This window comes from Mus caroli, chromosome 11, assembly GCF_900094665.2.
Source record: "Mus caroli chromosome 11, CAROLI_EIJ_v1.1, whole genome shotgun sequence".
Taxonomy (NCBI): Eukaryota; Metazoa; Chordata; class Mammalia; order Rodentia; family Muridae; genus Mus; species Mus caroli.
Window position 1 is genome coordinate 81,375,282 of NC_034580.1, and position 18,728 is coordinate 81,394,009.

General features: G+C 39.0%; 1 protein-coding gene and 1 pseudogene across 1 annotated transcript in view; one reads left to right on the forward strand and one right to left on the reverse strand.

The window, feature by feature from the left end:
* Brip1 (BRCA1 interacting protein C-terminal helicase 1) overlaps positions 1-18,728 on the reverse strand; it is a 131,611-nt gene that overhangs the window by 103,205 nt on the left and 9,678 nt on the right. Inside the window, exons 5-6 of the mRNA XM_021177469.1 lie at positions 15,716-15,843; positions 13,238-13,366 (exon numbers count right to left, since the gene is read on the reverse strand). Of these exons, the coding sequence (XP_021033128.1) occupies positions 13,238-13,366; positions 15,716-15,843 (257 nt within the window). The remainder of the gene's footprint in view (positions 1-13,237; positions 13,367-15,715; positions 15,844-18,728) is intronic.
* LOC110305477 lies at positions 11,435-11,759 on the forward strand (annotated as a pseudogene).

Sequence of the window (18,728 nt, forward strand, 5' to 3'; positions counted from 1 at the left end):
TGTAGACCAGGCTGGCCTCGAACTCAGAAATCCGCCTGCCTCTGCCTCCCAAGTGCTGGGACTAAAGGCGTGCGCCACCACGCCCAGCACCACCTCAGTTTTAATTCCATCAATTACCTAATATAACATAAGGCTAAGAAAACTTGAGATGTGTTCTAGTTGTATTTTATTTTCTATTTTCTATTGTCAAAAAGATCATCAAAAGGAATTCTTAAAGCCACTTCAAAATCCACAGTAAATATAAAGGTCAAGTCAAAACCTTAAATCTAAGCAAATGAAAATAGAGAAACATGCAGGAGAGAGGAGCAGAGGACCAGGCGAGGGATGGAAACATGCAGCTGCTGGGGAGTGGGTGTGGGGAATCTCCAGGAAGTCCCAGAGACCTGGGATGGGGGAGGCTCCCAGAACTCAATGTGGTTGGCCTCAGTCAAAATGCCCAAACATGGGGAGATGGAACCTAAAGAGACCACCTCCAGTAGCCAGACAGGACCACAGCGGGGGAGTGGGGATACAAACTCACCTACAACATTTTCAACCCAAAACTGCTCCTGTCTAGAAGAAATGCAGGGACAAAAATGGAGCAGAGACTGGAGGATTGGATGTTAAGTGACTGGCCCAACTTGGAATCCATCCCACGAGCGGGCACCAATCCCTGACAGTATTAATGATGCCATGTTGTACTTGCAGACAGAAGCCTCTCATGGCTGTAGTCTGAGAGGTCTACCAGCAGCTGACTGAGACAGATGCAGATACCCACACAAGCATGGGAGAGAAGTTGGGGACCCCAATGGAAAAGTTAGGGTAAGGAGTGAAGCAACTAAAGAAGACGGCAACCCCATAGGAGACCAAAAGTATCAACTAACCTGGACCCCTGGGAGCTCTCAGAGACTAAGCTACCAACCAAAGAGCACACATAGGCTGGCCCGAGGCCCCTGGCACATATGTAGCAGAGGACTGCCTTGTCTGGCCTCAGTAGGAGAGGATGTACCTAATCCTGTAGAGAATTGATGTCCCAGGGAGGTATACCAGGGGAGAGGGGCAACATTTTGGGATTAAATAAATAATTCAAAAAGATAAATAACAGCAAAAAAAAAAATACAAAAAAATTTTTTTTCTTTTTTAGACTTATTTTTTATTTGTATGTGTTTATGAATATATGCCATGTATAGATGGGCAACTGAGGAGGGCCAGAAAAAGGTGGTCTTGAAACTGGAGTTACAGGCTACTGTGACCGGCCTGATGTTGGTATTGGGAACTGAGCTCTGAAAGGCCAGGAAGCATTCTTAACCACTGAGCCATCTCTCCAGCCTTGCTCTGCTTTTTAAAAATGTATTCTTTGATAATTTCACTCATGTACATCACACACCTGGTTACTCTTATCCCCCACTTCCCCCATCCCCTTTCACCCTGGCAGACCCCTCCTCCCTACAAGTCTCTCTCACACTCAGGACTGTGTTTTGTGATCGATTCAGTCTAACCAGGGCTGGCTGTGTGACCATGGGTTTACTGTAAAAAGCCACACACATAAAGAGCCATTAGTAAAAGGCCAATTAACATAGAATTATAATACAAGCTGTGAGGCATAAAAAGAAGGATTGCTGTAACCTTATCAACCATTGGCTGTACCCTATGCCATCTAAACAGATACCAAATGCCTGGTGTACAAAATCTCACATAAGCACACACTTCAATAAGATAGTAAGTGTGACGTAACTATACCTTTTCAATCATTCTTAAAAAAAAAAAAAAAATTAAACAGTAGTACTCTACTGCCAGCTTCATGATTAAACTGCACAAAGCAGCTGTTTATCCACTCACAGCAACCAGCAGGTGAACCTGATTCAATATTTATCACAGGCTTTCACAGATCACTGCTAACCAAGCAAACGTTTTAATTAAGTTGGAACTTGCTTCAAAGAGCTCATTCAAGATGTCAATCAGCAGGTATGGGATCAGATACAGTGTCAGGTGAGAGTGTGTAATACAAAGCCACAACTTTCTTCATCCATCTCTGTAAATTAGCCTGCTCTAAAGTTCAGACTCTGATTGTAACAGACTGCCAGTCTCCTGGAATGTGTAACTGAAGTCACTCAAATTCTATTGTGAAGGTTGTAAGCAATATGTTAAACTGCAATGGGCTAGCACATTAAGACAGATCCTTTTCACGGTTGGTTTTTGATACCGTAAGTGTTTGTTACCTTACTCTCCACTTACTGTTTACTTTCTTGCCTAGTGTAAATGGAAATTCCTCAACACAGTTGCCCTAGTTTCTGAAAAAGTCTTGTTTCGGTAGAATTAATCAAAAAGATCCAAAGTAGGATAATTTTTATCTAAGTTTACATAAGAAAAATTCATGCAATAAGGAGTCTCACTTTAACAAACATACGACAAAGACTTACCTGTTATAAACTTTTCCTGATAGCACTATATGCAGACACAACTGTAGCAGTAAGTCCTGAAATAGCAATGAGCCCCGCTGAGTGACTTCATGAAGTTTATTGAAAAAATAAAATAAAAAGCTGGCATAGCCTATAATCCCAGCATGCAAGAGACTGGCAGAAAGATTCCAAATTCAAGGCCATCTTGGAATACACAACCAGAAATGATATCCAAAAGCCAGACATGGTGATGTACACCTATAATCCCAGCACTGGGGAATTAATAGCAAGATGATAAGGAATTCGGGGCCAAGTTGGATACATTAGATCTTATCTAAAAAGAAAATGAAAAAGGAGGGGAATGAAATTCCTTACAGAGGACTACAGAAAACTGTAAGTGAAGTTTCTCAGCTCACCACTTTGCAGCTCTCACAACTGATTATGTGACTCAGGCAAGCTGCCTACGTGGGTGTTAAAAAATCACTGGGTGAGAGATGGCTCAGTGGTTAAGAAAAGCACTGGCGGGGCTGGTGAGATGGCTCAGTGGGTAAGAGCACCCGACTGCTCTTCCGAAGGTCCAGAGTTCAAATCCCAGCAACCACATGGTGGCTCACAACCATCCGTAATGAGATCTGGCACCCTCTTCTGGAGTGTCTGAAGACAGCTACAGTGTACCTACATATAATAAATAAATAAATCTTAAAAAAAAAAAAAAAAAAANAAAAAAAAAGAAAAGCACTGGCTAATTTTCCAGAGGGTTGGAGTTGAATTCCCAGCACCTACATGGCAGCTCACAGTATCTGTTACTCCAGTCCCAGGGGATCTAACACCCTCACACAGACATACAGCAGGCAAAACACCAATACAAATAAAATTAAAATAATTAAAAAAAAATCATTGGGTTATCTAGGCCTGGTGGCCCACACCTCTAATCCAAGGTGAGTTTGAGGCCAGCGTGGATTATGTAGCGAGTTCCAGGACAGCCAAAGCTATATAGTGAGACCACCAATAACAAAGACATTATTGAATGAAAAGCTGTTGGGGAACAATATAGGCACATAGTTTCAAAGATCACTGTGGGACTGGAGAAATGGTTCAGCAGCTAATTGTAATTGCTGCTCTTGCAGAGGACCCAAGAATGGTTTTCAGAACCACACTGGGTGGTTATGACCATTTAAAACTCCAGTTACAGGGTATCTGACACACTCTTCTGGCCTTCTCAGGCACCAGGACATGGTGCGCATACATACTTGCAAGCACATATATATAAACATAAAATAAATAAATAGCCATGTGTGTGGTACCACATGCCTTTAATCCCAGCACGGGAGGCAGAGGTAGATAGATTGATGACTGTGAGTTTGAGGCCAGCCTGGTCCATATAGCAAGTTCTAGACCAGCCAGGCATACATAGTAAGGCCCTGTTTTAACAATTATGAAAGTTTTAACCAAGTGGTTAAATTCAGCATCAACAGTGTTGAAATAAGTCAAATATTCATGCTTATACTCCAAACACTCAGGAAAGCTAAGAGAGAAACATCAAGTTTGAAGCCAGTCTGGGTCACATGGTAAGGTCTAGGCAAGCCTAGACTACATAGAGAGATCTGACCACAAAACAATGATCAGAAAGTGTCTCATATGTATCCTGACACATAAAAGAAACCTAGTTCTGAGTTCACCTTGATTATAAAGCCAACAATCAAGGCCAGGATTATAGATTAGTGCTTGTTTAGCACAGGCGAGACATGCTCAATACCTATCAAAGTACAGGAAAATTCAAACAAGGCACGAGAAAGAACATGGAAAGGGAATTAATGATAAAAAGACACAATATATTTAGTTGTACATGGTTGAACAAACTGTACATTTATGATATGTACACCTGTACATTTCAAAGTACTTAAAAACACTACCCCTCAAGACTAGAAGTGATTTTTATTTTCTACTTTATAATACCTGAGTACTATAAATGCAGGAAAACATTTCTTCTGTCTGAGTGTTTTACCTGCACATATGTATGTATACCACTGCATGCAGGAGCCTGCAGAGAACAGCAGAGGTCATCAGGCTCCTGGAACTGAAGTCATAGCAGTTGTGAGTCTCCATGGAGGTGGTGAGAATGGAACCTGCATCCTCACAAGGACAGCAAGTGCTCTGAACTGCTGACACTCTCTCAAAGGTCCATTTTGGTATCTTTCAGACTTTATCAATGAGTCGTTTATAATTAAATACGAGCGCAATATGATGCTATCAACTCATCTTGTTGTATACATTGACCAAAATGCTATCAACAGAACTTACACAACGTCATCTTGTGGGCTGGGGAGATGGCTCAGTTGATTTTCAAGCCTGAGGACCTAAGTCTGACCCCTTGAACCCACATAATAAAGCTGAAGTGCACATATAATCCCAGTTCTGGGATGAGGAAATCATGGTCACTAGGATTCACTAAGCAGCCAGCCTGGCCTAATCTGAGGACTCCAAGACAATGAAGACACCCTGTCTCAATAGTGAAGATGGATGACATCAGACAAATGATACACACATGCACACACATCTGCAGGTGCACACATGCATACACACAACACACAAAATTGTTTTGCTTCTATCATGGACAGTGAAAATTAGTTGTCATCATCGACACACAAACCTCTAACACAGTGCCTTCCCCAACAGAATTTTCTCTAGTGATAAATGGTCTGATATCTGACTATTCAATGGACTTGCCATTGGCCCAGATAAGAACACAGAGCACTTGAAAAGTAATTAGTGTAACTAAGTGAAGTTTAATTAACTGAAGGAGCCAGTTGTTATCCTAGCCAGCTTTCCTACACTGAGCACAGACCACTGAAATGTATGTTTGTGAAATACTCAAGAAAGATATCCCTGGTGATCTGTGTCTTTTTGTTGTAACAACAGACTGGGAAGAAATTCAGTCCTTTAAATAGCACGGGCACGTGCTATTTCCTGTCACAGTAAGTGCATTAGCACAATCCAGCTGAGTTGTCCTTGGTACTCTTGGACCCTGTGAAGGTTGTGTTATCAGCTGTAAAGTGGCATGTTTCATCAGCATTTATAGACATGTTCTGGTGTCAAATTTTAATCAGCAAAAACTATGCTCAGCAGATGCACTTATAAAACTTGAACTCTTAACATCTTGTTCTTTCTTAAGTCTGCCTATAGAATACTGCTTCTTTCAGTATTGGAGTTTGTCAGGACATCTTTGCATCTTTCACTATGAGCACACCTCTGAGTGGCGTGTCCACACTAACAGAGATACCTTTAATACACGACCAAGATCTGCATGTTAGCTTTATGGAGTGCTTTTCCATTTGTAACAGAACTTAAACAGTTAGTCTTTCTGTTTCTTCACTTCTCAGGTGGCAGTCACCACCACCCTCCCATCCACTCTCTAACAGCCTCAGTCCTCATGCTACAAATATAAATGCGTCCTTTTTTGCTTATCACCGTGACTCAAAGGAATATTTGCAGGCTTTTTCACACATTCCCAACAACAAATATGTATGCCACACACATAATGAAGAAAACACTGAGTGTCGAATCTCAGGAGGAACCTGATGTTTGTGCACCACCAACCAGTTTATTAGCCTTTGTGGGTGTGCTTGTTTAGGGTAACGTGGCTATGCATGGAAAAGAGGTAGCATAGCTGAAGAGATATAGCACGAGGTGTGTCATGCTCCCTCCTACACTGTGCCCTGCAAACACTGAATCCATCTGTGGCCCTGTTTTGTTTCCTTGTCTTTCATGGCCTTTATTAACTCACACACATTCACTTGTCTTCTGGTTCACTGAAGCAGTAAGTCAGATAAGATTGTCCATATGTCTGTCAAAGTCACTGGCCATAAAGAGGGCACGCTCAACCAAGGTGACTGATATTGTCATCGTCATGTACGTTATAGGATTTTAGGACGGCCGACCTAAACATCTCAGTCATAAGCTCATTCTTCTTATAAGTGGTATATGACCATAAAGTCTCCACACAAAATGGAATAAAAAGTCCTTTTGGATGTTATAGTCAAAGTGCATTAGTTCTTCAGCATAGATCAGTCTTTCCTGATCAAGAGAAATTCCCTCCTTATCCTGGACCTTGGCCTTTCGTCTTTCCATAAGTTTTTTGCAAAAATTTGCATCTTGAGCTAGAGAGGTGGCTCAACCATGAGCACTGCTTCCCGCTCTTCCACAGGACACAAGTCTGATCACTGACACCCATGCTGCCCTGTTCACAACTGCCTGTAACTTGACTCCAGGGCTCTGACTCCGTCTTCTGGCCTCCACAGGCACATGCTTACACATGGCACACATTCACACAAACATACAAATAAATTAGAATAAAAACTAAATCTTAAGAAAAAAATCTACCTTAATTAAATGGCACACACCTTTTAATCTAAACATTCAAAAGGCAGAGTCAGGCAGATCTCTGAAATAACTTCTTGCTTCAGTAACTAAGACTGAAATAAAATGGAACAAGAATTGGCAATTTTCTCTTAAGGGCAAAGAATGGAAACTTTGGTTTTCATGGGATGTAGAGCCTACTCAACTCCTTTTATTCTATATTGGTCTGCTAAAAAAAAAGTTCAATTTCAAAAAGTATTTCTCATTATTTCCAGTAAATACTGAAAATCTAAAAACACAAACATTCTTGAAGAAATTAACAGATTTTAAGTTCTAACAGAGAGTTTGGGGATGATTACAAGTATTCAGAGAACTGGGAAAATGACAAACCATTTAAAAAAAAAATCATGGTTTGAGGAGATGCTAATCAAACTTAAGTGGTATTAGAATTATAATAGCAAAACAGCAAGTACTGGAAGGCTCAGGAGAGAAGTAATGATAGACGGAAAGGAAAGTACATAAAACTAATAACTGAAGAGAAAAGCAAAATAAGCATATTCCAAAAAAAGATGACTATTAGAACAGACAAGCTTAGGAGTGAAAACGAGCAAAGGACCCATCCAGAGAAGGGCCTCTTGGTTCTGTTTGAAGCGATGTTGGGCTCTTTGGTTTTTACTATATACACATATATTGGGAGAGTCCAGAAACCAATTCAAATGTATATAACAACTTAAAATAGCAAAAAATTTAAAGAGAGATTATTCTTTAAATGATCCTGGGAAAAACAGATGTCTACTTTAAAAAACATATAGTTAGAGCCTACCCTCACACATTAAATACTAAGAGCCAGTTGGGCTTCTGCAGGCACCACGCACACAGGCAGTACAGAGTAATACACATAGACAAAGCACCCACACACATAAGACAAAATAGTAAAAAAAAAAAAAAAAAGAAAAAAAGGTTATTCTCTAGCTGCCACACCTATACTGTGATCAGCTCTCTCTAACCCACAGACTGACAACTAAAGACTAGTTGGTTCTATTCTGCTGTCTTCTTTTTTACTCTACATAGGGTCTCACCAGACTGGCTTCAAACTAGCTATGAAGCCCCCAGGTTGGCCTTCAACTCATAATCCTCCTGCTTCAGCTTCCTGAGTGGTGAGATTATAGGCCTGAACTACCCTAGCTAAAGATATTTTAATGGCTAGGCAGTGGTTGCTCATGCACTTGGGAGGCAGGGGCAGGTGGATCTCTATGAGTTCAAGTTCAAATGTGTCTTTTTCTTACCAGGTAACAACAAAAGCTACAAATAATAGAGAATCGTGTGTTGTTGTTGTTGTTGTTGTTTTTAACTTAGGTCTTTTTTTTTCATTTACTTTATTCGAGAACCATATGAGTTTAAGTACAGACTGTGCTAGAAACTGGGCATAAAAAAATGTGGACAATAGATATTGTACTTGTTCTTATGAACAACCTGCCAACAAGGCAAACAAGGCACTTAAACATGCCCACCATCGGGAGCTTGCAAAAACACTATAAAGAAAATACACAGGATGCTGGGAAACTAAACAAGAAACTATCATGAAGCAACACTTACAGAGTCCTGAACGCAGCTATGACCTGTGACAGCACAGATATGACCTGTGACAGCACAGATATGACCTGTGACAGCACAGATATGACCTGTGACAGCACAGATATGAACTGATTTTTATCCCAGCTCCGCAGGAGTTTAACCATTCTAATCTGGCTTCTCTACTCAACAGACTTATGAGATGAACCAGTTACTTAAGATTGTACCCCAATTTCCTCTTGTAGAACTAAGGGAAACAATACCTTCCCTATAAGACTGATAAAATAACTAAATCAAATACTTTTGTTTGATTTTGAAACTAAGCACAAAGATAAATTAATATAATCAATAAAAATTCACTCAAATAAATCTGTATTTTCTAAGTGAATTAACATTTCTAAACAACTTAGAGACATGTCCTCATACATAATAAGCATCATCATATAAATAAGCATTAGCATGCATATGCAGTTATAATACAGCTAAATAACTAATCATTTTAAATAAAATTAAAATTAAAAAAAAATGACTTATAAGCACTTTCAAGGAAAACTCGTTAGTTTTCTCATAAGATTCTAGAATATCTTTAAGTAGAACAAGACATAGGACATGGGGAGAAGGGAAGGACAAGAGTACAGGAAAATCAAAAGGGGGTGGGGAAGGGGGAGGAGCCCAAGGGCTCCATGCATCAGCTTTTGACAAAGGCCAACAGCGCACTCTGCTGGACCTAAGTCTTTCCTACACTGAACAAAAATGTTGCTACTGCTTGCTACACTAACTCAAATAGAATTACTGTTATTAATGTATTTGATTCTAACATTTGTTTAACAAATAAAAACAACTGGAATCAGTATACAACATGTCTGTACTAATACTTTACTCATTATAAAGATTTACTTAAAATGTAAATCAATTCCTAAGAAAATGATCATAAATGCTGGAACAAAGCAGTATTAAATTAACATTATATTCCCCAAAACAGTGTTTCTCTTGTCAAGGTTCTGACCATGTGAAGACTGAAACCTCACTAGATCGCTAATATATAAATTATCACAAGAAAGGAATTTAAAAGCCAAGTGTGGTGGTACACACCCTGCACTCAGGAGCAGGAGGCTAGTGAAGTTCAAGGTCACTGTTAAGTTACAAAAGCAACTGAGGGCCGGGAGGGGAGGGGAGGGGAGGGGAGGGGAGGGGAAAGGGGAGGGAAGGGAAGGGAAATTAAAAAAGAAAAAAATATGGGCTGAAGAGATGGCTCAGCAGTTAAAAGTACATGGTTCTTTTCCAGAGAATCCAAATTAGATTCCTAGCACCCTCATGGCAGCTCTCAGCTGACTCTATCACTAGTTTAAGATGATTCTCTTTTCACACCCCTATGGGTGAAGCACACACATGGTGCAGATATAGAGATGAAGACAAAACACCCACATACATACAATCATCAACAACAACAGAAAAAGAACTTGGAGCCCCCTGCCACTCTCTGTTCTTTCTTTCCTTCAACAAATCTACACTTAGGGCTGGAGAGATGGCTCAGATGTTTTGAGGACTTGTTCTTACAGAGGGCCTGACTTCAGTTCCTCACCTCTATGCGGAGCACCTCACAACCTCCTGTAACTCCAACCCTAGGGCATCTTATACCCTCTTCTGAATTCCACAGGGACCTGCACACATTGCATGCACACACAGAGACACATACATGCATGCATACATACATATATACATACATACATACAAAATAAATAATTAGTAAATCTTTAAAAATAAATCTATGTTTACTCTGCTTTATGAAAAAGTCAATCTACAATGTTCAGTGAACCAGATGTCGGTAACAAACTATTATTTAAATACAACATGGTATTGACTCTATTTTCTTTGTTTTCTCTCTTCTTCCTGTCTCCCTGTGAACCTCTGTTGAAGATTTCTGTAAGACTCCCTCATTCCTTTCCCATATCACTTTTCCTGTACTGTTCAATAAACACAGCCTTGGGCTTATCCCCAGCACCACATAAACTAGGCTTACTGACACATGTGTGTAATTCCAGCATTTCCCAGGATGGATCAAAGTTCAAGGTCATTCTTGGCTACAGTGAAGCTAGAGGCTAGGCTGGAGCTCACTAATAGAACATCTGGCACCGAATCAAACAGTGAAGTACTGAATATACAGTACTAAATATAAAGCACTGAATGTATGATAAAATACTCATCTCAAGCACGTAAATTAAAAGATGCAAAATGAGAGCTGGAGAGATGGCATGTTTGCTGCTCTTACAGGGGATCTGATTTCAGTTTCCAGAATTCACATTGAATGGCTCAAATTTGCCTATATTTTGTGCTCTCTTCTGTTTTCTATAGGCTCCTGAACACAATCAGCATACATATATATACATAAATAAAAATTAAACAAACAAAAAAAAAAGATGAGGGCTGGTTGAGATGGCTCAATAGTTAAAAATCTCATGCAGTAACAAGCATGACAACCTAAGACTGAGCCCCTGAATCCATATAAAAATAGTAGTGAACTGAGCCCATAATCCTGTCCTCTAATGTCAGACATGTTCTGTATCATGTGCATGTCCAATGTCATACATGTATGCAATAATAACTGACAATTTAAAATATGACAGATGAAAGATAAGGCATATAATCTTTTAACATGTAAAGTTCCAAAACAGAACTTTAATTTTCTACTTTACATAAAAAGATCTAATGATGAATTAACTTCAAAAATTATCATACAGGGCTGAGGCGATGGCCCAGTAGTTGAGAGCACTTGCAAATCTTAAGAACAAATCTTAAGAACACAAGCATGTTCTTAGCATTTTCATGAACATTGACTCAGCATTAAAAGTAGTAAACCCCACACCTGACCCATGTGGTATGCTACTATCAAAGCAAAACAACTGAAAATATAGACTTTTACCCTGGGTTTATGTCTTTATACTATGTATATGAAACAATTTTCATGATTATAGACTTGGGTCTCATTACTAAGAAATCTTATTACTCAAAGTCTATGTGAGTATTCCAAAATGAGGAAAACTGAAAAATGTGAAGCATCTTCAGTACCAAGCATTTCAGATAGAAAAGGAATATCCAATCTATACACATTAAGAAACACTGGGATTCAGCCGGTGGTTCGGGGAGGCATACCTTCCACCTTAGACCATGGCCAAGTTCATCCGTAACTTCGCGGAGAAGGCACCATCGATGGTGGCCGCTGCCGCCACATTTTGGCACTACGCCAAGGTTGAGCTGGTTCCCCCAACCCCTGTTGAAATCCCTACAGCTATTCAGAATGTGAAAAAAATCATTCAAAGTGCTAAAACTGGTAGCTTCAAACACCTTACAGTTAAGGAAGCTGTGCTGAATGGTTTGGTGGCCACTGAGGTGTGGATGTGGTTTTATATCGGAGAGATCATAGGCAAGCGTGGCATTGTTGGCTATGATGTTTGAAGACCAATCTTTAATTTCTGATTTGAGTTCTTATTTGAACGTTCTTTGACCATGTGTAACGGGACTGCTGTCTGAATAAAATACTAGGTGTTGGAAAAAAAGAAAGAAACACTGGGGGCTGGAGAGATGGTTCCATGGGTAAGAGCACTGACTGCTCTTCCAGAGGTCCGGGATTTAGTTCCCAGCGACCACATGGTGGCTCTGTAACTCTAAGATCACATCCTCACACAGACATACATGCAAGCAAACCACCGATGTACGTAAAATAAAAATAAATTTTAAAAAGAAACATTTAAAATCTGAAAAATAAATAAATAAAAATTCTTAAAATTCTGATCTCAACCATTTCAGATAATAGCTATTCCCTCTGTACATTATTGCTACTATTTCTTCTACTATAGACTGCTTAAATTCTAAAATATCCTAACATCTCTGTAATGGTTTAATCTTTGCACCTGCCTCGTGTGACAGACACTTGTATCCACATTTAGCAAATGGGAAAGCTAAGTACTGTAGTAAGAGTTAGAAAATAAATAACCCAGGATATATACTCAGAGGAGAGTTGTGTTTAACTCAAGTTCCTCGAGGCAAAAGGATCACGAGTTAGGGGCTGGGCTGGGCTACACAGTAAGTTCAAGCTAGCCTGAGTTAACAAAAAATATAAATAAGAAAAGTAAAAAGTATTAAAAAATGGAAATAGAACTAGAGAGATAGCCCAGTGGTTAAGAGCACTGGCTGCTCTTCTAGAGGGCTCAGGCTCAATTCCCAGGACACAAATGGTAGCTAACAACTATCTGCAACTGCGATTCCAGAGACTCTGATGCCATCTTTCTGCAGTCACTCTTGGGAGCCCACACAATAGAGAGAACCCCCCCACATGCTTGAAGTAATATATGTGGACTCCCGCCCAACAAACAAGTAGACAGATGGATATATGTAATTTTTGTAATTAGAAGCAATAGAAGAAGACACCTGTCTTTGACCTCTAACAATACACCCACACCCACACCCAGAGAGAGAGAGAGAGAGAGAGAGAGAAAGAGAGAGAGAGAAGCTTTGAAACAATAACCATCAAAACAGGAACAAAGCCGGGCGTGGGGGCGCATGCCTTTAATCCTAACACTTGGGAGGCAGAGGCAGGAGGATTTCTGAGTTCGAGGCCAGCCTGGTCTACAGAGTGAGTTCCAGGACAGCCAGGGCTACACAGAGAAACCCTGTCTTGAAAAACCAAAAAAAAAAAAAAAAAAAAACCCAGGAATGAGACCTTCCAGATACCAGTTAGAAGAGCTCTTTCATTCACTGTATACACAAAAAACTGCGACATATCACACAGTAGTGACCACAAATGGGGCAGCACGGTTTAGGTCTGGGAACTCTTCTACTATTCAAGACATGCCATTCCTTCTCTACTTTCAAAAACAGATTTATAAAACTCTCTATTTTCCTTCTTTAAACTAAGCAATGGCAAAAATACATACATTTTGAAAAGAGTCTTTCCTGTCGGAGAAAGACTTTCCTATCGGAGACTCAGGCTTTACTCTCTTTTCTGAAGCTAGTCGTGCATCTACATGGTGGACGTCCTTTTCCAAACAATGACGTTTTCTTATCTGTAAACACAGAACCAGATAAAAGACAGCTTTGCTGTGAAGCTTTCTACAGTCCTTCTTCTTCCAAAAAGCTATTTCTACTTAGCAATAATAAAATCTTAAAGACCAAACAAATAGACCTCATAACACCATTTAGGTCAAGAATATATAGTAACAACTCATGGGTCTTAAGTATTAACGTGTAAAAATTACAGCTCTGCCAGGCATGGTGGTGCACGCCTTTAATCCCAGCACTCAGGAGGCAGAGGCAGGCGGATTTCTGAGTTTGAGGCCAGCTTGGTCTACAAAGTGAGTTCTAGGACAGCCAGGGCTATACAGAGAAACCCTGTCTCGAAAAAACCAAAAACAACAACAACAAAAATTACAGCACTATAATGATCATCCTATAAAACAGTCATACCATGTAGCCATTAAATACAGCAGTTTAGCAAAGTCCAAGCACATACCAAATTGGAAAATACATTAATAATTCAGCCAAATTCTAGGTTCCAGCTTTATTTATAATTTATACTTTTATAAAAATAAGCTAGTTTATACTTCTAAAAACAAGATTTAATTTTAGAAATTGTTGATGTATGTTTAAACTATGTACAACTAGAACACAAGCAATTTAAGTACTATGTAGAACACAAGAAATTTATGTATATCCACAGGAAAGTACAAGTGACATATTAATTAATAATCCCTTTCATATTTATAACTAAACATATTAAATTCCCAATCTCCCTACCTCAGTAGCATACATTTCAAGAAGACTGTGTTCCTCTACAAGTACATTCCATAAGCAATAAATAAATAAATATCAGGGGGAAAAAGTACATTCCATATGAAGTACCTGGTAATTCAGGTCTTTAAATAAGTTTCAGAAATATACATGCCTTATCAAATATTGATCTTAAAAAGTACGTAGCCAGACATAGGAGTGTTGCATACTAAAAATCTCAGTCTAATGCCAATCTGGGCAACTCAGCAAGATCCTGTCTTAAAATAAATTTAAGAAATGTAAGCTCTGTGGGAAGAGCATAGCATTGCTTAGCATGCTGGAGGACCTGGGTTCAATACCTGCACATGCACAAACACCAAAACATCAATTAGAACAACATTAAACCTCAATAAATAAGAATAAGTTTCATCATTATTTTTAAACTATTAATACAATTCCTATCAAAGGTATTTGACTAAACCACCAACCAAAGAGTATACATGGATGGGTGCATGGCTCCAGCTATATCTGTAGCAGAGGATGACCTTATCCGGCATCAATGGGAGGGGAGGCCCTTGGTCCTATGGAGGCTTGATGCCCCAGTATTGGGGATGCTAGAGCAGTGAGGCAGGAGTGGGTGGGTGGGGGTAGCACCCTCTTAGAGACAAAGGGGAGGGGGGATGGAATGGGGGTTTGCAGAGGGGAGACCAGGAAGGGGGACAATATTTGAAATGTAAATTAATAAAATAACCAATAAAAAAAGAAAAGAAAATACCGTTATTAGGTAAAAAGTAATGAAGAGTTTAAAGAGCACAGTAATGGGGCTGGAGAAAGAGCTTAGTGGGTAAGAGGACTTGTTGCCGAGGACACAAGTCCAGTTCCCAACACCCACATGCTGGCACATCACAAACATCCAGTTTTAGGGAATCTGATGACCTCTTCTGATCTCTGCTGCACTAGGCATACATGTGGTGCACACACATACATACATACAGGCAAAACATTTACTCACATAAAATAAAATTTAAAAACTACACTGAAATGAAAATTTAAGCGCACTACTCTTCAGCAGCATGGATACCAACACCAGAACAATACAGAATAACATGGCCCCTGGACACGGATGGCACAGAGTCACGAAGCTTTCTGCATTCCTAACACTCTCTCACATGTAAGGTCTAGTTGAATAAAAAATAAAATCAGATGTGAAAAAAAAAAGGGAAGCTATTATAGAAAAGAAGCCCAGCAGGGTGGGGAAAATGGGAGCAGGTCACTATGCTCAAAACACATAATACCTACTCATAAAAATGGTACCATGAAACCTATTATTTTATATAATGACATGTTAGCAAGTTTGAAAATAAATAATACCAAAAAACTATTGAAGTTGCTAAATGTTTAAGATATGCCTTGAGTAAATACTATCAAATTCTTCATGCAGAAGAAAACATCACACAGCTGCTTTGACATTTTTCGTGTTAACAACCTAATACACTAATAATTTCCTTTCAACAAGTAACAATAAAAATGTCCATTTACATTATAGCCATGATAACATTTAACTATTCTCTACCAGTGCCCAACTTCATAGTCCACTATATCTAACTAGATAAGTACATTATTTTAACAGCCAATAAACTGCTTACCTGCTGTGTAGTTTCTAAGGGTCGGATTCTTTTCTTCTCTACCTGAAAATCATCATCTTCATCTCTGTGTATAGATGCCTGTTTCTTGGCAGATAACTTTGCAGCCAGAGTATTTTTTTCAGGAGAGTCTTATATAAAAAGTAATTTTTATAATTAATATGGCAAATTTACAATGAAAGTATTTTAAATAACTTATTCTATGCAATATTTTTAGAAGAAAACTAAGATTTAAGACATTTCTATAAAATTGATAAGATAGTTTAAAACTTATAGTTTTCTTTTTCCCATTGGCTGATTGAGACAGGATCTCACTATGTATCCCTGGCTGTCCTGGACTCCCTAGGTAGATCAGGCTAGCCTCAAAGTCTCCTGCTTCTGCCTCTGAAAGTAAAGATATGTGACAGGACATCTGGCAAGGTATCTTTTAAAAATACTTTTGATCAATCAATTTATTTTTATCATAATTACAAGCATTTTGATAAACATACATTTAACAAGAAACAGCCAATTTGTCTTTCCCATTGATTCATGTTTTGTAGGCTATACTCTACTAATGGTTTAAGAAATATAACTGCAAGTGTTGGGAATATAACTCAGTAGAGCAGTTGCCTGGCATGTGGGAAGCTTTAGGTTCAGTGCCTAATGCAAAGGACCCTGACAAAACATGCAAATTGAGTCCCTCAAGACTCCACAAATGTTACTTCATTTCCATGAAAACCTCATGCTCCTGTCCTACTAAGCTTCATCAGGGTCATTAGGCTAAAAATACTGTTCATAGAATAAACTAATATAATGTCTTAATCTCACAACCCTGAAAGCTCACTCTTAAAACCACCAAAACCCTCATAACTACTAAATTATTAAAGTACTCCCATCTTACAAAAGTGAAGAGTAAATTTTAAAGAAAGTCGTCCAATACATAAAGTTAATAATTTACAGCGCTTAGGGGCAATAGATTTGCCATTTTACTTCATCATCCTACAACTTCAGTCCTGACAAACACAGCATCCCGTTTCCTGGAACTATGGCAAACACATTTCCTTTTCCTCAATGCCCATAACACTGTTTTTCACTATCCTATACATTAGTTCTTCCCATTTCCTCTGTACCTTTTCTTAAAGGCACCTCCTTCCTCTATTCCTGTACTCATTTTCTCAACTTCTGTGGCTTGAATCCCTTTTACAGTCCTTCATTATACTGAGTCCACACAATGACCAGATAGCATGAAAATCAATGTAAGTGAAGCAATGCCTTGACTGAAAAGATTTACAGGCTACGTACAGGGTAGAAAGATCTATAGAAGCAAGTCCAAGAATTTGAGCCTATAAATACAGAATGGAATCTATACCATATGCCAAGTCTTTTCACGTGGTTTTGTTTGTGTTTGTCAGAATGCACGTGTATGTTCATGCATGTGGGTATCCACATATGGATACACACATGTGCACATGCCCATATATGCATATTCATGGAAGTAAGACGTTTTTCTCGGGGGGGGGGGGGGGGGGGGGGGGGGCGCGTGGGGAGGTGTGGATACAGTGTCCATTACTGAATGTGGAGCTCACTGGTAGGCTAAACTGACTAACAAGCAAGCTCCAGGAATCCTGTCTTCACCTCTTCAATGCTGGAGTTAGATCCACATCAGTGAATTCAGATTTTGTTTTAGACTCGTTTTATTATTTTTGATTATGTACATAACAAGAGTGTAGGTGCCCACAGAGGACATGAGTGGTAGGAACTGAACTCTGCTCCCAGGAAGACCAGTTCTTGCTCTTAACCTCTGAGCCATCACTCCAGCTCCCACACTCAGATTTTTAAGTGGGTGCTGGGGAATCAGATTCTGATCCTCATGCTTGCCCAGCAAACATTTTAACAAATGAACGGTCTTTCTGAACCCACAAAGAGGTAACTTAGTTTTAAAATGCTTTAATTTTAAAAATACCTTATTGATAAAAAAAAAAATCTGAGGTTTTAGAAAACCATGGAATCAACAAATGTGTTCAATTAACAGTTCCACAGACTTTTGATTTGAGAATACAATATCCACACAAAGTACAATAAAGTAAGGTATACCTGCATTACTGAGGGAGGGCTAGAGGAAAGGGCACAAAAATGGGAAAACTGCCAGCATTATCTACCACAGCTGGTAGAATGTGTGTGCTATAGCACTCCATTCCTAAGTATGAATACAACAGAAAATATCTGTTTGTACTCATACAAATGAGAAAGTCCATCATGCTAAACAAAAGTGGAAAAAACCCAATTATCTGACAACTACAGACTAGATGAATACATCCTGGTATATTAATACAAGAAAACAGTTTACAGGAAAAAGTGAAAGAATAAAAACAATATATTCTCACCAATATAATATCAAGTAAAAGACAGACATAAGACCACATGTAAAATTCCACTTCCATAAAAAGCAAAGCTCATCAATGGTGACAGACAACACCACAGAAAAAATACTGGGGAAAAAAAGAAAGAAAAAAAAAAGGTTTAACCTAGCAAATATCTCAGTAAAGTGAGAACACAAAAAGTTCAAGAGTTTTTAAGCAGTCAATGTTACAATAAAAATTATTCCAGTAGGACACATTGTTCATTTCAAAACCCATCCTCTGACATGAATGAAGCTTGAAGTTCTGTCAGCAGCAGCAACAATAAGTAATATAAATTAAAGGATTTCAGAGACGCTCAGTGTGTAAATGCACGTGCAGTCAAGACCTGAGTTCAATCCCCAGGGCTCACATGGTGGGAGGGGAGAATGGACACCAGCAAGGTGTCCTCTGGCAACCACGTGAGTGCTGTGGCACACATACCCATCCACACAGACACAAAGTAAAAAAAAAAAAAAAAAAAAATATAAAAAATATATATATATATAAAGAAAATTAAAAAGCATTACAGGGGGACTAAACGTCCAGTTCCAGGGCCTTTGAGGCCATCAGCACACACATGCTACACAGACATACATTGCAGACAAAATACTCATATAAACAAAATAAATAATTAA